Source organism: Lichenostomus cassidix, chromosome 3 (assembly GCF_008360975.1).
Source record: "Lichenostomus cassidix isolate B80296 chromosome 3, HeHo_3.0, whole genome shotgun sequence".
NCBI lineage: Eukaryota > Metazoa > Chordata > Aves > Passeriformes > Meliphagidae > Lichenostomus > Lichenostomus cassidix.
In genome coordinates, this window is record NC_139483.1 from 16,747,767 (window position 1) to 16,768,738 (window position 20,972).

The 20,972-nt window shown below is 39.1% G+C and overlaps 1 protein-coding gene across 8 annotated transcripts in view; it reads right to left on the bottom strand.

Moving 5' to 3' along the window:
• Positions 1–1,335: 1,335 nt before the first annotated feature.
• Positions 1,336–20,972, bottom strand: part of LOC146439171 (uncharacterized) — a 31,725-nt gene continuing 12,088 nt past the window's right edge. The window contains exons 2-5 of one of the 8 annotated variants that reach the window (XR_014850691.1): positions 15,576–15,722; positions 13,556–15,155; positions 11,720–11,981; positions 8,252–10,957 (exon numbers count right to left, since the gene is read on the bottom strand). Coding sequence is in view for 4 of the 8 variants with exons in the window: in XM_085054702.1 (XP_084910828.1) it covers positions 12,379–12,479; positions 15,576–15,722 (248 nt within the window). In the remaining 4 variants the exon portion in view is untranslated. Of the gene's footprint in view, positions 1,585–8,251; positions 11,982–12,005; positions 12,480–13,555; positions 15,156–15,575; positions 15,723–20,972 lie in introns of those variants that run through there. The other 7 variants (XR_014850692.1, XR_014850690.1, XM_085054703.1 and 4 more) reach the window with 7 other exon arrangements.

A 20,972-nucleotide genomic window follows, 5' to 3' on the forward strand; every position in this document is an offset into this window, starting at 1 on the left:
TTTTTGTATCTGAAATCCTGCAGAGCATATATTTGTGAAAATAAATGGTTTATTCATAACTACACATTTTGAAAAGAGCAGTAAATGAGGTACAGGAGTTGTCTTTGGAAATATTTATTTATTTATTTATTTATTCATGGTTACTTTAATATCTGGATATATATTACCTGTGTTAAGATTCAACATAGAAAGCACCTGATGCTTCTAAGAAAATAAAAATCAAAAATTTCTTTCTGGAGCACTTATACATATACACCTCCACAAATATATATGCATATCTGTGAAAAATATAAATATACTGTAGCTATCATAAATACTGAAACAGAAACAACCCTTAAATCTCAGTTTAACACCACACTCCAAGATACATATTCTCCTGTTTTCACTCTCATCTTCATTTATATTCCAGCTATTTATTTGGAGCTCTTCCATGAGCACACAGGCAAAATATTGTTTCTGATCTTGCAAGGAGACAGTTTAACAGCCAAAGACTTCCCAAAATACAGAGTCTTTCCTGATACTGACTTTGAAACATACATTGCCCCTAGCCATATAGCTAACCATTAATCACTGCTAGTGGCTGTCAAATTACAAAAGTTTCTGACACCCAGTGAAGGGAAAAAATCCATAAAGATACATTTAGGACATTTTTGTCTTACTGAGTCCTTCTTACATAATACCATGAGAATACCTTAAGTATCCTCAGATGTTTAAGCCATGGAGAGTGATGGAAAGATATATCCTTCACTCAGCACATCTCTGATTTGCACTCAGAGATTTGTCTGAGTAATCACTAAAATGTCTTCCCTATCTCCATCTCGTTACAAACTCATTACAGCTCTCTGTGGCATGAGGACCTCACAGCAGGGAGCTGTTCCTTTGTCATTTATGAATGAGACTACTGCAAATGGTGAAGCAAAAGGCGAAAATAATATGGATGTGCCTGACTATTTTCTCCCTGGTTTAAGTCCCTGTGAACGCAGCAGGAACACCAGTCTGTCTATTAGCTCCTCATCCACTTCCGTGGTCTTGGTCCTAACCTTCAAATAAACTAATGGACTTGATCTGAGCTGCATGAGAAATTACAGTCCAGCACCCAGCTGTGCTCCTTTGAAATAATGTACAGCACAGAGACCAGGATAGAAGGGTGGCAGCTGAGGGTATAAGCATTATCTACTAAAGGGATCTGGAATGGGCAAACCAGACAAACACAGAGCATAAGATATATATGATATATATATAAAATATATTTTTGCCTTTATGAGAAACTGTTGCTTTCAAAAACTGTTATTTCAACACTTCTTTTCCCCAAATAAACAAAATTACATCCACACGTTGAGACACACGTGGTTTTATTTCCTATTACTAGAAATGAAAGGCTCAGAGGTTCTGCAGCACTCTTAGGAAATGCAGCAATTCCTGCTCTCTGGTGTTCAGCAGCTCATTTTAGCAGCCACAGGCTCAGATTTAGCACCTCATCTTTCACTCTTCTGTCTTCAAAATCTCACCAATGCTCCCGCTTCCTCCATGGTATTCCCAAGTGATTTCCAGAAGGGATTGCTGCTCTCACTCTGTGGCATTCACCTGTAACCCAGGAATGCAACAGAAAAAACAGTCAGAAAGCTGAACTATGAGATGAATTGCAGATCAAGTAGAAAGTCAGTAACAAATTGAAAGTAAATTATATTCAGATTGACTAAAAAAGGGTTTGTATTCTCTCCTCTTGTCTTTAACCAGAGGCTCTTTCTTTTAAATACATTTGATGATGGGTACACAAGGCACTTCAAGCTTGACAACACTCCCTAGCACAAGTTTTAACATGAGCTGGATTTGTAGGCTGTGTCCCACAATACCCACAAACAGATCGTGATGGTGCAGTTGTAAACCCTGTGGAGGAAGGGGTTTTACAAAAGACTGGAAGGGTCCTTGCTTTCCTTGAGCAGATTAAATTTTCAAATGCTGCAGTCATCCCTCTTTGGATTTGGTGCTTGTAAACAGAAAGAATATGTCTTTGCATATTTGTTGAAAAATGTGATTGCAATGCAGTCGGATCCAAATTTCACACAGTCATCACAAGAGGATAGATGGTGGTGCTACACTTGTACAAGTAGTACTGAGATGCTGATTTTCAAAGCTATCACTCTGCAGCTATGATCATAGCTCAAAGCACAAACAGGATCAGGAATTTTTTTACTTAAGGATGGCTTTTTATTTTGTGAAAAGTAAAAAAAAGTAAAAAAGTACCTTTATAAAGGCACCATAAAAATCCAGTCACTAGATAAATAATAACAGGCTACATCTGGTGAGCAGCAGACAGCCCTCAAAAACAAACATCCAATTGTGAAAACAGATTGTGAAAACAGATTTAATAGATTCATGAGCTCAGTATGTCCTTCATTAGCAGGTCTCAGAGCTCTTGATTCTATGTGAAATGACCTTTTGTGCTAGATAATGAAAGAATTTGAAGGTACTTAAAGAAATTTCCAGTGGCTAATTTACAGAACGGCATCAGAGATGAGAAGGGACTGCTAATGAGTCCTTTCAACTCCCAAATAATTACCACAACTGGATAAACTTAAAGGACAAGTCTTTATAAGGCCAGTAGTCCCTGAAGTGAGAGGCTAAAATCACCATAAATCCACCAACAAGGTGATACACCCTCAGCCAAAGTAGTTCATGGTTTTAAGATTTATATATTACAGTTACATTATTGTTTTTTAAGTGCAACATATTACTGAGTGCCTGTTAGAGTAAGAGCCATTATATTAATTATAGTAGAGAATCCTCATTCAGAGATTATTTTTTAATAATACATGTGACTCTCTTTCGTGAACCTTAAGTAATACTAAATTATTAACAATGCTTATATACAAATTGCCATCCTTGGGCTTTAGTGATAATATCCTGCAGAGATTAATAGAAGCATTTCATACTCTTATGCATTATTATTTCAGATTATCTGCAGATTCCAGATGAAATTACTCTATTACTTCATGGTCAGTTCATTTTCAAAAGGTTATCTTTGCAATAATAAAGGCAAGTGACATTTTGTTAATGAAGTCTCATTTTCAGATTCCAAGAATATGATAGTTCACAAACCCACTGACAATAATCTCATTTTACTGCCAGCTGTTCCCACCTTTTTTTGTAGGACTTGGAGGAATAAATTTTAACTGCATTATCATAAGATCATAGGAAAGTTTATGTCAGAAAGGACTTCAGGTGATCTCTAATCCAGCCTCCTGCTCAAAGCAGGGACAAATGCAAGGTCAGGCTTCTTGTTCATGGCTTCATCTGGTCAAGGCTTGAAAACCTCCATGGACAGAGACAGTCCAGCCTCTCTGAGCAACCTGTTCCACTGCCTGTCTCAGGTCATCTTCAGTAGAATTTGTCAGGTCTTAGTCTGTTTAACTGCCAGGGCTTATTCTCCCCTTAGTACACAACTTCACATTAGTTCCCGGTGGAGTTTGTAAGGTTCCTGTCAGTCTATAAACTCCACATTATTGAAATCCACTTTTAAAAGCCTGGGTTAATGTGCAATACAGAAATGCTCCTAAAGAGCAAAGTAAGGCTGTTCAGAGCATGACACTTTAGTGCTTGAAGCAAAGCACTTGTTCCCTTGCCAGCCTATAGCAGAATTTTACAGCATCACACTCATATCCATAATGGCCACTGGCAAAACTGGAGCTTCAGGTTTGCAGCTCAGATCCCTCAGCTGAACTAAGTGGTCTCAGTAACTGTTCTGTCCCATGCTCTGCTCACCAGCACCACAGAGGCAGGACACATTTGTTGACTCTTCACACCACCGATGATTTGCTGGCAAATAGAAGAGTGTTTGTCATCAAAGAATATGTGACTTTTTCCTTTATCTGTAGAGTTAGTGGAGTAATTTTGTGAGCACAGATATCACTGCACTTCTTAATTCCTAAGATATGCTTTTCTCCTCTATTGCTCTGGCTTCCTCTGTCCCTCTACTGCACAGTTCTTCCCCATTAGCCTGTTTTTCCCTTATCTTCTTGCTAGTTCATAGTCTCAGCCTGGTCCATCTACTGCCTCTCCCTTCCATACCTCCTCCAAATTCAGCTTTTGTCTCCTGGGAGCTCATCCGGACTGCTTCCTCACCAGTGATGAAATATCTGACAGGATACTGAGATCCCCAGAAAGACAGGCTCTCTGCCCTTGGTTCCAGCACAAAGTAGAAAAAGCAAATGGAAAAAGCAATGGCAGGGAAGGTCCTACTTTAAAGTGGAATTGATTGGGAAAATGATTTGCTTGATTTCAACAGACCTCTAATAACTATGTGTGGAATTTTCAGAAGGATTAGAATTAGCCAAGGATCATAATTATTCATGGCAACAGCAAAAAATCATATTTTTCTTAAAGAAGGTACCTCCTACCAGATCTGAAGTCCTTCCCATACATGGAAGGCAGGAACCTTCCATAAATTAGTAATAAGATTTTCAGCACTGGCAAAATAGAATCTGTGGTTTTTTTCCTCAGAACATTTTTCTGAACTGTTCAAAATCTTTAGTCTGGAGGGGAAACCCAATGTAAAAACGGGAGCCCATGAAGGGAACAGAAAGTAATCTCTTAACATGGAATATCTGAAGCAGTCTTAATTGCCTTTGACATTACCTATTTTGCTTCAAATCAATACATGGAAAGAATACAGAAGTAATTCTTGCTAACATTGCTTAATCCTGCCAAGAAGGAATTTAATTTGTGTCTGTGCTGGGGAGAGAGTGGGTTACAACTTTATCAATTCTGAATAACTGAATTCCATCAAAGGAATGAAAAATGAATAACAAATTTTCTGAATAAGCTTTCTCATAATAAATCCTTCATGAGTCACTGAAGACCCAGCAGACCTCTAATAAGACAATTTGCATAAGATATGCATTTGTCCAACGCTGAAATAACATTCAGGGCCAGATTCCTCTGATTTTGACAGTGCTTCATTTTTTCCCACCCCAGAGCCTGTAATGCTCTGCTAATCTACAAGGCCTGCTGGTTCTCCCACCCACTGCAGGCTGTATCAGATCACACCCCATGGCTCCATCATTCTGAACAGAGACACCAGCACAAAGTCAAATATGTGATGTCCTTCAACAGTTCTCCTTCTCAGAGGATGATTAAATTATCTCCTGTTAAACCAAATGCTCTTCCTCTTTGTCTCCTCGTACTGAGACTGATAGTGAATGCTCATCCCTGCTGTCCCAAAAACAACAATCTGTTGCGGTAAACCTAGACCTGGTGTCTTTGCTATAGTTTAGAGAAAATCAGTATTTCACCAAACTGACATATGTGTTCTCAGTGAATTAATGGTCTTAGTCATTTTTAACTTGCACGCATAAATGAAAACCTACAATATGGTCTGCATAACTAACAGTGTTGACTAATGAATACATAAACATTAAATTAAGGCTGCATTTATTCAGAAAAGTCGGTTTTGATGCAGTTTTATGGGAGGGGAGCTCATCTATGGTGTGAAAGGAAGAAGAGGCCATGCAGGTGTACAGCAGCATGTGCTGCAGTGACAATATGAATGGACTGGTTGCCATCAGCTCAGACCCCTATAGGCCTGCCTCCTTGTCCTCTGACTCATTCAATTAGTATCAGGTTTGACTGACCTTTTATTTAAAGGGAATAAATAAATCAGTTGCCAAAAAAACATGGTTTGTGTTATTAGCACACCAGCAACACAACTCTTTCTCAAACACTGAATTTAAACACTCTCCAAACAGATCCCTTAAGCTTCTGTAACTTTGAAACATATTCCTCATGTTAAACCAGAGAAAATGAAAACCCCATAAATAGGGATATTTTTAACTGTAGGAGTAAAACTAATGATTATACCACTCTGTATCACTTAGAATTTCTAGTCATTTCAGCTAAAATCCCTTATAAAAACTATTTTAGCATTTGACAACAAGTACTGAAGAATTCATATTGTAAATTGGAAAAATACCAGAAGAAAAGGTTGGAGGTGGCAATGGAGGAGTTGGGAACATGTTTAGCAAGAAATCTCATGAGAACACTATACAGAAAGATCATTTTTATTCTAAATATAAAGCTTTAATACATTAGCCATCCTGGCTTTAACATCCTAATATATTTTTATTTCCAGTCTGAAGCGGAACCAGCAAGACAAGGTGATTCTTTACAATTTACCTATCTCTTACAGAGAAGAGAAGGTTTGAAATCCTGGTTTAAGGTTCTAGTGTGTTTTGTACCAGGAGTATTCCAATTTCTGATCTGTCCTCTTCTATTGGTGCCAAGTAATAGGACAAGAGGCAAAAGGCAGAAGTTGGAACACAGGAAGACCCCCCTGCATGTGAGGAAGAACTTCCTTATTGTGCAGTTGACAGAGCACTGGGACAGGTCACCAGAGAGGTTGTGGAGTCTTCCCTGGATTTACTTAAAAGCCATCTGGACACAATCCTAAGTAACCTGCTCTAGGATGACCCTGCCTGAGCAGAGAGGCTGGACCAGATGACCCAGTGTGGTCCTTTCCAATATGACCCATTCTGTGATTCTCTTTTATTCTTTTTCCTACTGTTATCTTGAAACATCAAACTAAACTTGCCTAAACCACAAGGGTCAGATAAGTGTGGGTCTAGATTTTTAATATGTTCAGGATGCCCTCTGAAATACTCAGTTTAATTCTAGGAATAGTTTGGAGAAACAGTGTTTGTGATGTCATAAGGAAAAACATGCTCTTGTTGTGCCTATTTTTATTCTGTGTCATTCAGACTTGCCTTTTTCCCAATCCCATATGTTTTGTACTTACATTAAATGCTTAGAACAAGGGATGTTTTCTTTTGTTAAACCAGTTGTCACTTCTATGTGACAAAAGTGGCTGAGCAGTAACAGGTTCCAGCTCTAGTCATCTATGCTCTCCAAATGGAGCTATTTCATAAAGCTTTTACTTGTCACTCAGAGCTCTGAAGCAGCTGTTCACTGGAAGATCAATGAAATGCAGGTCTCAGAGATTACTAGAGAAATGGAAGAGCTAAATGTGATCTTAACTAGTCGTTACCTGGGAAGAGAGCAATGACTCACATCAACTTCAGAAAGTTAAACAGCCTTTTAGAAACTATCATGACTCACAAGTACTGCACACACACACACAGAGTGTTATTGTCTGTTCATGGCATTTAGTTCTGTAGAGAAACTCAGCTCTCATCTCCTTGAACCTGCAACAGCCTTTTATATCAATGTAATTACCTTGACATCAGCCAGCTAACTGATTCAGAGAAGTAGATGTTATATATGTGTTTCTTGCTGACTGGGCTACATAAATTGTTGACCTATAAACTGCTGTGAAACAACACATAACAGAAATTAACTTTTTTTCCCCCTAACATATTTTGTAGGAGTTTGCTTTGGATTGCAAGTAAAGCAACTCTCAAAATCAAATGAATCCCAGGCAGGTTTCCTTTGTGGACATAGTTTTCTAAAACAAAAATATTTTTCAACAGGTATTCCAATGAGGGGTTATTTTGGCTCCTGAACCATTCATTTGGTATCCATTGAAGCAATCAACACAAGCAAAGCTATTGAGTTAAGCAAGGTTAGCCAAGCTGAGGGACTCAGGCTTGAAATGGGAGCAAATACAACATTTTAGCAGTACTAGCATTTCCAGATCATGTCAATGATATATTGCTTGCTGTGGTAATTTACATGTATGCTACCTTCTGAGAGGTACTTGAACTTTGAGGGAACTGAAAACCAGAATGCACTTTTGCTACTTTGAACTGCAAAAGGGATTTCCACTGTGATGGACTCAGTAAGACCCACACGCACTCAGTGGAGATCAGCCTGCAGGAAAAGGTAACACACTGGACAACCTTCTGAATATTTTTCACATAATTATTCTGGCCCAGATGGAGAAATTAATTTGTGATAATTAGGGTGTAAATTTCCAAGCACTGCAGCTTAGCTGCCCTGGTTCCCAGTGAGGCCACTTTGTCTTGCTGGGAGAAAGTAATCTTCCTTTGGAAGTACTATAAGCCATTTTTCCCTTTAACACTGAAGTGTCCCCAGCAAGAACAGTGGGAATTAGTAAATTCACATCCAATGTGGTTTTCTATTAACTTTCTTCTGTTAAAATGCCCATAAATAGGGTAGGTGGCTTGGAGCAGACTGGCAGGGTAATAGATGCTCAGAAAAGAACGCAAAAATTATATCACAGAAGTAACAAAATCGCTAGGAAAATGAATTAAGATAACTATGTCCACAAATGGAGGAAGGAAGGCAGAATTACTGCAAATGAGCTTAAGTAGCTGAGTAAACATTTTGATGTGGCTGTTAACTAACTACTCATCTGAGGAGCCAAGAGAGCTGAGCATGGCAAGGTGTGCCCTTGCTGCTGCCAGCCTCACACAGCCCTGAGAGAAGTTGTCCTCTGATGGTTGTTTACCAGACTGTCTGAAACGAGCAAATTCAATTCTTATCAGAAAAGTGTCTGCCTTGCAAAACTCAGAAGCATGAGACTCCCCTGCTAATCGTCTTGGCGCAAGCGAAGAGGAACAAAAACTTAATTATCCTTCTGCTCCAACAAATGGTACCCCACACTAAAATCCAGAAACTGTACTGGGAAGCATGTATGCCTTTACCCATTCCAAAATTATCCTATGTGGATTATGTCATCCTGCAGGGCTGCCAGGCCTGAATTGAACCCAAACACATTAGACCGTTTGCAGTTCTTTGATTGTATTTATCAATATTCTTTGTTGTCAGGTGTAGAACTTTATTTTAAATCAATAAAACCAGGCTGTTAACTACCAAAGTGCAAGGAAACTGCATGAAATCTTCCATTACTTCCCACTACATAGTCAGGGTCTTCTTTAAAAAGATAACTTTGAGTTTAGAAATTCCAGTTTTAGGAACATTACTTTAATGGTGCTGCAAGGCAAAGATACATTCAGCTTTTTTGAATTCCTAGGCAAGGTGTGAAACCAAACTGGGGGGATTCTACAGATAAACCAAGAGCAATTGCCTGAATGTATTTTGGTCCAAAGCTGCACAGACCATGACTGTATAAACTGATTTTATGCACAGTCTCTTTTTTAACTAATTTAGTGTTGTCTGTCTCTGAACATCATACATGAATTCCAAACCCTGCAAATCTGAGGTATCTGAATTTATTTTCACATTATATTGTGAAAGTGGATCACCACACGACTTTGTATCGGAATATTTGTCACATTCACAAGTGCTAACAGCAGACATTCTCCCTTCTGTCTATACAACTTCTTAAATGAGATTCTGCTTCAATATGCAAGTTTTATGGCATCTCTATATACTGTGAAAATGTGCTTTTTCAGAAAAAATAATATTTTACTATCTTTGACAGCAATAAAAATGTTTCTTAAATCACATTGTGAGACAGTCTGGGATATGCATGAAATGTCCCTACAGGAAAGCAAGTTTATTTAAGGAGACTGGCACACATTTCCAGTCTGGTTTATATTTCAGAAGTTGCTGTAATCTCAGACTGACTACACATTTGAGAAATCCTGAAAGACAGATGAGGTTCCAGAAGACTGGTAAAGATAAAAACCATCTCAAGAAAAAAGAATTGCCTTGGAATGGTCAACATTTTGGCATGTTAATATTTTTTCCATTATTTTTCTCTTAATTTAAATTAAACAAGTAACCAGAAAAGACCAATAAAAACCAGCAAGGACCAATGACTAACCAAAGGAAAACTGTATGAAATTAAACAAAATTCTTTCTATAACAAAGTAACAGGTATTGGGAAAAGGAATGTCCAGTTAAAGCCATATATCTTAGCTCTGCAATCTGTTTCACAGTGCTGTCTGATTGTTCTCACTCTTATTTTAGTGTATTTAATTATTCCTACCTAAATGAAGTAGTTCTCAGTTTCCTTTGTGGAGTTGCATATACTTTTCAGACTGATTTCTTAACCTGTCATGTTGATTCTCGATTTGCATTCTACCCTTTCACAGGCAATTAAGGGATCCTCTGCAGCTGATGGCCGAATGCTATTTAATAATCCTCTCCCCTGTGTTATCCAAAATATTAATAGAAGTTTTGATTACTGCTAGACCTGAGGTGGAATCCTACACAATCCCATTTGTAAAATCCTTCCATTTTGATGATGAATCATGGTTAGCAAAACCAACTGCATTTTCCCAGCACAATGCAACACGACTCAGAAAAATAGCTGCATGTTTTATCACAAATGGAACAAATGGAATAATATCAATCCAGAATGAAAACAGAAAACAATGTACTGGGATGCATAAGTCAAAATCTAGCAGTGAATATGTGAAGTAGTGACATTTTGGGACATTACACTTGTGAAAGCTGCATGCACATACTTGAGATAATTCAGGAGATATTAGAGCTATTGGCCTTGGAGATAAGGCAGAAAGAACTGAGCTCATTCCACCAAAAGAAAACTCTGGAGACACACATGAAAACAGATATGTAAAATGGTATTGGGTATGGAAATATAATATTCTCTACCCACCACAGACAGGCTAAAATGTAATGGTCTAAAATCACAAAAAGTGATTTAAATCAGGAGTTAGAAAGACTTTTCCATAGGTAAAAAAATGGAAGTGAGAATATGTTGCTAAACTTGCATGCTCCCAAGATTACATTAATGGCAATGCAAAAATGCCAACCAAGCAATGCTTCCATAACCTACCTTTGAAAATGCCATGCACACTTCATCCAAGGTCTAAGACTGGATGTTTCGCTAGATTTTGGTTATAAATTACAAACCAGAGACTCATTACCTTCCCTAACAGATCTAAGTTACAGAATAAAAGATAGGCTTAGGTTGGAAGGGTCTTTCAAAGATATCTAGTCCAACTCCCCTGCCATGGGCAGGGATAACTTCTGCTCCATAAGGTTGCTCAAAGCCCCATCCAGACTGACCTTGAACACTTCCAGGAATGTTCCAGCTGACAAGGTTTAAGAGCTGTGGAGACAGAAAAAACACAACAACCCTATTGATGATTAAGGAACCACACAGATCTATTATTGAGTCTTACACAATTTTTGACAGGTGACCATAAAATATGGGTTTGAAATCATTATTTTAACCTGCTATTGTGAGAAGCCAAAAGTTCAGGGGTGTAAACTTTCTCTAAAGAAATCAATGGTAATGCAGCCTCCACCTGCACAAGATATTTATGCAATGCCCACTATGGCAGTATTAGTAATCTTCCAAATATTTAACACACTTCTCTTCACAATGATGCTGAAAGGTCAGCGAATCTGTGAAACCACACAATCAAAAATACAAGATTTGTAAATCCCAAGAGAAAATACTCAGTAAGCCAGTTAAGAAGAATAATCCTCCTTGGAGGAAAGCACACTTGATTTCTAGCTGTAGCATTCAACATTTAAGATCTGCCAGAATCACTGAATTGAAATATATGGGACTGATTACATGCAGTCAGCTCCACAGATCAGTGAAGCAAGTGCCATTAGACACTTACCAAGCTGTTAGTATGCACATTAACTGCTCTCACCCAAGTATTGGTCATCTGACAACAAGATATTCTTTTCCTGCTGTCTGAAACAATGGCAATTGTTGTAATGTAAGAACATGCAGTTCTGGAAGGCTTAGCAGGTTTGTTCTTTGCCTATTTTATCCAGTGAGTGATTACATTTAAAGCAGATAAATAAGCTTGGAAATGCTACTTATTTAGGCATGCACCTACCCAGCTGAACTTACAGCTCAAATAGCCAAATTATTTTATGAATCTGACACTAAAATGACTTAGCAGAAGATACAGGATGAGCAGTCATGTCTCAGACCTGGGTTCTCTTCTTAGTTGCATGACTCATTTTCTCTCTTTATGGTCTGATTTTTCAAAGAAGGATTTTAAATGTAGAAGAATAGAAATCCAAGACTGGGCATGCAGGGCAGAAAAAAAATCATGTGGTGACCATCTCAGCATGGCTTGAGCATGTTTTTTCATCCTCCTGGTCCTTATCTGTAACAGAAATGCACTACTAGTAGCTCCCAATTAATAGATTTGTCAAAGTGTCTGTCAAACTGCAATGTTACTTTTTTTGTCCATAATAAGATGAGGATCCAACCCTGAAGCACTTCTAAAATACAAATAATAAATATGTATTATGTATACAAATAATAGGTTTTCCCTTTCTTAGTGTATGCACAGCTGTTTCAGGAGTGTAAACCACTCACATTAGGAAGGCTTTTGAATCAGATCCATGCTCACAGATTAATTTTAAACCAATGTTCAAAGAACCATGTGAGAATATATTGTGTGTTTCATTTTTATTTTGCAGAGGAGTTTTTCTTAAAAACTTGTAAGAAAGCTGAGTTCCAGCTTCTCAGAAAAAACAGAGGCAGCTGCATCACTCATTCTAGGCTTGAAAACATTTCGCATTGCCACTGAGATGTCCTTTAGAAAGTCCAACACTGATTCCAGCACAAAATCTTTTCACAATATCAGGGTACTTTGGAGCTGAAAAGCAAAGCCTTCAGTTAATCCAATTCTGCAAATACAAACAGCTCCCTGAATTATTAGGTATCTAGTATCTTCCTGGACATGAATTCTGGAGCCTATAGCACTAAGTAGGGAAGGAAATGGGATGACAACTGGCAGAAGAAAGGTCTGCTACTGGCCCAAATGTACACTTTTGTGGAAATTCAACCCCCACTTTCACTACTGCAACTCTTGAGGAGCAAGGAGGTACCTTAGAAAATATCAGTGCTAGAATGGAATTCCAGATGTTAAACAGAAAGTATGCACAATAATTTAAATTTTATGAGCATGGACCTGCATGTTACAATTTTAACAGAATTATGCAGATTTGGTGCCCCCTGCTGTCTTTTACTACCAGAGTGACCCACGAAAAAATATAAGTGATTAAACACACTGAACTGCACAAAAGACCTGGAAAGGACAAATTAAGGATGCTGCTCAAAAAGGCACATTTATGTTAGAGTGTGAATCCCTAGACTACTTTGGTGAGGCACCCAGGAGGTGAGAAAACAGAGGTCTATGTCAGTAATGGTCACAAAGAGGAAAAACATTGGGTGCACCATGGCCAACAGGAACCACACAGAGAGCTGAGCTCCAGCCTTGGCACATCTCTGTTGCTTGAAAACAGGACCACAGAAAAGACTCATGAAACCCACATGAAATCCTTGTGGTTTCTCTCTTCTCACTCAACACTGGCTCTGCTACATTCCTGCTTCTCACTCCCAAACAGGAGAGTTTAAACAGGCTCTAAATATTTTCATACCATGGTAGCATTTAGAAGCCTCAACAAATAATAGAACCAGTGGTACCCCCAGGGACACACACTGGGTGCATCTAGGCAAGTTTTTGTTATCAACTGAAGTGGAAGACATGCTCCAGGAGCACACCCAGTACAGCAGGCTCCTGCACAGGACAAGCCCAGAGTTAACCTGAAGAACAATCCCCTCCAAGGCACACAGCACAGCTGCTGAGGTGGCAGCACAACCTGCTTCTCTCTACAGAGCAAACCTTCCTGGGCCACACTGCCTGCTAAGGTGACTTCAAATGAGACTCACCTGCTGAATCTCACTGCCTCAGAGGGTGCTTGTCACCTCTTCATCCCTCTAGCTGCTTGTTGCCAGTCCATCCATTTCATTAGCCCCAGCAACCTTCTGGCTTCTTGCTTAACCTCCTGACTTTAAAAAGTAATCTCTCCTTTCTTTTTTTTTTTTCCCCCAGGGCTGGTTTTCAGTTGGATTAGTTTATTGTGTGGTCATGTGGGTGCCTGGTCTGATGTAAGAAGGGGGAGGAATGTCCCTTTGGCAGCAGTACAGTCTCAGATTGCCTTAAGCTAATAATGAAACTTCTGTCCTAAATCAAATAAGGCCATGAGGTGGCAATGGCTGCAATGGCTTGTCCAAACTAACAGAGCACATTTCCAGTACTGCTGGGTTGAAATCCTGCTATACTCAATGGCCAAGATATTATATCCCTAACTTTTCTGAATCTCTCTGTTGGTCTCTTGCCCATTCTTTGCACTGCTGCAGGAATACTACACAATGTGAATGATGATGAAGCAAAGCACAGTGCTCGATGTGAGCCTCTGCAAAACAGCAGACAGGACTTTTTCAGGAAGAATATCTATTTAAGTGATTTCCTTCTGCAAATCAACAGGCTAACAAGTGATAACTTTGCTTAAGCTCAAAGACATTTCCTTAAAGAGGCCTTCATTCAGTAGTCACAAGTAATCAACCAGTCAGTTACCTCCTCCCTTGGCTATCTTGAAGATGGAAAAACAAACAAACAAAAAACTGCACAGAGAAGGGACAGTCCTGTCTTTGCACAACAAGGGTGTTCAGTGATTGAGCCTGGTGCCTGTATTCCTGAAAACACAGGTGCTAAAACAGCATTGTGCTGTACTTCAGGCAGATGTGCAGCAGAGGATGCTTCATCATTTCACATTCCCCTTGGCTTGGAAGGCTTTTAGGACTGACATTGAATCTATGAGTCACTGACTGCTCTGGAAAGGCTTAGAGGTGAATAAGATGAAATTTCTGTCATTTGTAGTGTCTGAGAAGGTTTTTCAACTTCAGGAGAAAAGAATTTATTCAGTTCCTCTGACACTTATTTATACATACAAGTTTTAAATGGCCGTTTTCAACTCTTGAACTCCTGTGACTTAGTGAGATGGTATGATCTGTATCACATCTGCTGTAGCAGTATTTAAACAAACATCCTTAATGAAATCTTGCTCACCCCCACCATCTAGAAATCCTATTTTGTACTTCACACATTTTATTTTCATACCTCAGAATTCAAAACACCAGAAGGCAGGAGTTTGGTCTGGTAACTATTAAATTAGTTGCACCCTGATACAAAATCAACTTGCTTACTACATCCTTTATACTCATCATTTTACTCAGTGAACTGGCTGCAGGGAGTATCTAAAAATTCACTTCTATCTCCTCTAAATGTTGTTTAAGTCAGCACTTTATTCACCTCTTTTCAGGGTGAAACACAGCCATGTCAGGGGTTGTGCAAGAAGAAGATTATGAGGGTGGATCCACTTGTTTTGATGTCCCAACAGAACACTGTGGCTCACCCTGCTATGCAGCCACCTTCTTGCTTTTTCCACTCCTAAGCTCTCTTTGTTCTCCCTTTTTCTTGTTTTTCTCCCTGAAATTAATAAACTAATGTGCATATCTAGCAGCCACCACTTCCAAAGAGCCAGACCTCGATGCTTTTGGAAGCAAGGAACCAATTTTTAACTATTGAAATTAACTTCTATGCTGGAAAAGCTGCTTTGACACAGGCAGGAGGTGTGCAGAGGGATGAGTATGGATGTTTAAGTCAGGTCTTATTATCACAAGACCTCAGGGCCCTGGCTAATCAGTAGGGGTGTAGCTTTATTGGGAAAAGTGTATTTTATGATATTCATGTCTGTCTGTGAAACATTCCATTTCAGTGAGACACCAGAGACACTTCATGAGCCACTGGAGTGCAACACCATAGCAATTAATAATAATTACTAGGAGACTCTCTTCCAGGGTATGCCAAGTCCCAGTGTGGGAAGGGATAAAACATATCACTACTCACGTCTTTCGAGTATGCTTTTGCCAACACAGAAACTACGGTAAATATCAACATATATACTTCTTTCTTCTCTCAGCATATTCTTTTTCCTGTAATCCAAGTATTGGAACACGTTTCTTCCACCTAGTACATATCTGGATCTTCTTTGACCTAAAAATGAAGATTTGCACACTGTGAGTTTTAGCTTTCTCCTCAGAGGATTAAAAAAATCACTTTTAGAATGGAGAATCCAGAACAGGGAAGCACAAAACTCCAAAGTCAGTTCACAGTGTAAACAAAAGGCTTTGCACTTACTCCACTTCTTGGACATCCTGTCTAGAATAGGATGGCAAATTGCCCTAGGCTTTGTTTATGCTGGCTAGCAAAATATGCTATAAACAAAGTAGAAGACAAACTGGTTTTTAACATGATTTGTCCCATTTTTGAGGAACCAAACTTTGTAAGGCTAAAACCCAATGCAACCAACCAAACTAGTGGAAGGATTGAAATGAGCTACATATAATTCAAAAAAACAAAACAAGAGTAGGCAACAATGACCCAGGGCCAGAATTCAAGTCATTCAAATACAGAATAAACAGTGGAGGGACACCGATCAACCCCAAACTGATGCATACTCATATCTCAGGTTTAGGTTAAAGAGCAAAAGATCTGTTCACTATCTCCTTCTAGAGATTAAACTAGAATTTGGCCAAGTGTATTCATATGTTAATATATCAGTAAGCACCAGTATATATTCTTATGTTAGAACAACGTTTTATCACATACATTTGCTCTTATCAATAGCTGGATGACAAAAACACTCTTCATCCAGCAGTTAATAACAACAGGTGACAATCTGTTAGCAACACAGTAAACAGTGCACTTTATCAAGCATTACTTCATTGTCATTCTTCTGTTTCCATCTCTTTGTATCCTTGTAAACACTGGGACAGCAGGTGTGAAACAAGGACTACTAAATGTTACAGAATTTCAAGTAATGACATCCAAAACCGGGGGTTTTTTTCTATGATAAACAAGTTTAGTTCCAACATGTGCAGTTGTTTTAAGGTATTTTTATCTTGAATTCAGCATTTAAGGATTTTATGACATCTAAATATTTTATATTATCTTATTAATTATGAAACACTGATGACAGTAAAAAAAAAAAAAAACAAAGACAAAAACATGAAATAGATAATATTGTAGCACAGCCTTTCAGCTTGTGTGTGTGTGTGTGTGTTTGTGTGTGTGTCTTGGTTCTCTCCTCACCCTGATACAACTGGACTTGCCAGAATGTCTCATTTCTCCCTTTCTGGCTGCAGTTTCCCTGCATGAAAGCTGGGTAGGTTAGAGATGAATAAAGGGTGGGAATACAGAGGTCACCCCAGTCCTGGATGAAGACAAGGCACACACTCAGGGAGCTGAAGAGCACTCCTGAGGCACAGAGTATAACCACAGCTAATGCAGCCAAGATAGGGCCTTAGGCAGCAACTGACTTTGCTGCTCTGTCTAATCTCCAGGCTTGTAAGTGGATGCCTTCTGACGTTGCTCCTTTTGCTGTGTAACTCTTCTTACCTTAAGAAAAAGCTTCAGTGATTCCCTCAGACATTCCCAAATAAGAGATATGGTAATGTATTTATAATGGGCACCTGCTGCTTGGTCCACTGCAATTAGATATTCTGAGTTTTGACGGCATTCCTCTATTTTGAACATGCCACCAAGAGTAAATATTGAATGGTCAGTGATCCCTGAACAATAAAGTTTAATTTCTCATTTACCAGGTATGTGGAACTAAATCTGTATTCAGTGCTCTGTAATAAAACACAGCTCATAAAGTAATACTAGGCTTTGGAATATAAATATGACGCATTATGCACAGCGTATAATTTAATCATTCTTGACTCTGGCATAAACGGTTGGAGGTGAATGCCACCTAGATTAATACTAATTACACCTTGCACCTTTATGAACAGACTGACTGAAGCACTTATCAGCCATGCACACAAGCAATTTGTCCTAAGCCACACAATGAGTCAGTGGCAAGCAAAGGAGAAGAAACAAGGTTCCTTTATCTCCCAGACTTCTTCTGAGCCACCTTCTTGCCAGCAAGAATTAAAAGCCATTTCAAATTTCATAGCTACTTTTTGTCAGTGCTTCACCAGGGTTATAACCTCAGTCTCACAATGTATTAAAAAGCTTTGTACAAGTAAATACACATGCATATATAAATATGTGTTTATGTGTTTTAAATATGGCAAAACATAAACTTAAGGGAGTAAAGCCTTAAAACTCCTAAAATAGCTTATTCTTACAATCTGTACACACTACCAAGAAAAAGAGTACTACTCCTAAAGGCACACATTTATTGTATAAACCTCAGTATTTTGTGCAGCCTTTAGGTTCACTGTAATCCTACTGTACTACACTTTCATACTTCTTTAAATAACCACTGGGTGTCACAGTTATCAACAGAAAATGCTTGGGGGACTTTTCTAGGTTCATTTCGATAAGGATTCATATAATCAGAGACAATACTAATTCCTATACCCATAACACTAATATCCACTCCCATGCAAAGATGAGGAAATGGCTTCCTTAATGAAAAATATCAGAGTTAATACAAACTGTGTTATTTTAGAAAATGCAGCAAAATGGAGATTTATCTTCCAAATGTAGCCTTTAGGTAAGATTTTGTCATACTGCACATTTGTGAAATTCACTGCTGGAGTGGAATGAGGCAATTCCAGACTTCATGGACTTGAGGAAAGATTTCCACAGGCTTTCTCTTTAAAAAATTAAGTGATATGAGAAACAATTATTTCCTCTCCACTTCATAAAAACTCCATTCCCACAAAGGAAATCTAAATATTCTGGCAGTACAAATATCACTATAGCCTTATGCCTCAGGTCCCAGCTCTCAGAATCACACAACTAGCAGAAGAACATGAGTTTTCTTAATTTAAAAGTAAGTTTATGGTCTTCATCCCAGAAAAGAACATGTGAACCCAGTGACTATTGAGGTTTGCAAACAGCTTTAAGTCATGTGAACTGCCCTGTGTTTTTATTCAGCTGTCAGCCCCAAAGGGACAAAAAAGTGTTCACCTCACAAACTCCCCATGAGAAGAGGAGTGTATCTGGTGGGCTGGTTTCACCCACCCACATGTGCGTTCCACCTGGAGTCCTGGAGAGCTGCTCTGAGCATCCAAAGCTTTGGCAGCACTGAGTAAACCACCTGCAATTATACAGACTGCATCACCACACACATGATCTAAATGATCCATGAGGAAAGGCTGGCATGGCTGGGACACTTGGGAGAAGACAGAGTGAGCAGCCAGAGGGTGTTGTGACAAGCAGGCTGGTGCTCTCAAGTGCCTAGGAATGCCTGCAGGATCCTTAGGAAACCTCTGTCATACCCATGCAAAGGGATACTGACCTGGAGCAGATGCTAAGAGCAGTCAGGGACTCATGTTTGTGATAATTCTGGACAACAGAGTTTTGGGGATCTTTGCCAGGACCTGTAAGATATGAAGAAGGAAGGAGGAAGGTTTTTCATGGATATCTCCTATATCTTGGAGTATGACATTTGAGGGCTGAATTAAAGAGCATGGGTCAATTACCAGCTGCCACATTTCTCATTCCCTAGTTTTTTCTTACCCATCTCTGATTTCCAAAATGGAGACAACTGAAAATGGAAGCAGAGAACTGACTTAATCCCTGAAAATCAGGCTCCACAGAAGCACTCATGGTTCCTGGCTGCAGTTCAGGTGGTGGGTGAGAGATACAGGCTGAGACACGGGCAGGTGAGACAGAAATGCCAAACAGGCACTGTCATGAGAGATGTGTAACACATGGCAGGCACCAGCCTCTCTCTCATGTACTATGTTTAGGGCCTCAGATCGCCTTAAGCAAACCACCCTGCCCTGCCCAGCATTTTCCAACTCCTCCATTTCAGCCATTTGCTGCATGATCAGCTAAAATGACTGTCTCAGCCAGAAATGTAATTTTTTTCTTTTTTTTCCTTTAACCTATATTCATCCAAGTCCAGATGCACAGAAAAAGGCACATGCAGGAGAATGCAAGCATTTTCTAATACATAAAAGATGGATGCAGAGAGGAAGAGAATTAAGCTGTTCTTCATGCCCAGCATGGCATGATAAGAAGTAATGGGTGTAAACTGCAGGTGGGAGTTTTAGATTAGACATTAGAAATGGCTTCTTTTAACAGTAGGCATAATAAGGACTTGAATAGATTGCTTGAGGAGGCTGCAAAGGATTTCAAAAACAGGTTAGACAAACATTTATCAGGAATCATATTGGTATAGATGTTTGCCGACTGGAGCAAGGAATGGATTCTTTCAAGTCCATTCCAGTTCTGTCTTCCTGTGATTTTATGATCCAAGGATACTTAATGACCTATTTTTTGCCAGTGATCAGTTGTAAACAATTCCCACAATCTTAAAATCCTGTCAGCAAAAAAAAAAAAAAAGGACTTTTTAAAAAATAAACATTATTCTAATTCTTTCTCTTAGTCAAAAAACCCTCCCACTCTGCAACACATTGAACTGCAAAGCTGAATACAGTCAGTAAAATACTGAACGCATTAGCAGCACTGCTAACTCCGTGGCAATAATACAGCAAGTGATCTGAAATCCTATTTCTTTTGACCAAGTTCTTGCCACTTGTACCTTTCTGTCCTTCTTGGCACCCCAACACAATACATAATTTTCTAAATTACTAGAGCTTTTATGCACACTTTCATTAACATAGCAGGTGCAGTTATTTAGACCATTAATGTCCTAGCAGTAGTGGAAGTTGGGAGTGACCCCACTGCAAATTAACAATTCAGACACAAGAGGCGAATGATGCTTTAAAATGCAGCTGGAAATCTTCCACTGTACCCAAACAGGACTTGGTCCAAGGTCCTTGTCTGAAAGCTGCCCTCTTAACACAAGTCACTTGAGTTGGAGGAGAAAAGCATTACAGATTAATTCTGGTCTGTGGAGAAAAGAGGCCCTTTTCTTCCAGCTGAAGTTAAAAGCTGCCAGCAAACATCAGCAACCTATTTGGAAAGTCTGGACTGACTCCCCATGTGATTTGACCATGGACTTTTTCTCCACTTGCTATTGTATTATTTCTATGAAGTCAGTTACCAAAAGCTTCTCTGAGTCAAATTCATTCTTTCTGTCCTTTCCCTGCACACTACTGTGCCACTATTTGTCTTTCCCTTCCTATTCCCATCACTTCTCAGCAATAACTTCCCTTCCAACAGTTTGAAAGCCTGATGCCAATGTTAAGAACAAACCTACAGGGGAATCCCCCCTATTCAACCTGTTCTGATTATGTTACCTTTCCATTATGTCTCCTCTTTCTAAACGGTAAGCTAGCTGGGGCATGGACAGATATTAATTCAAACTAAATATCT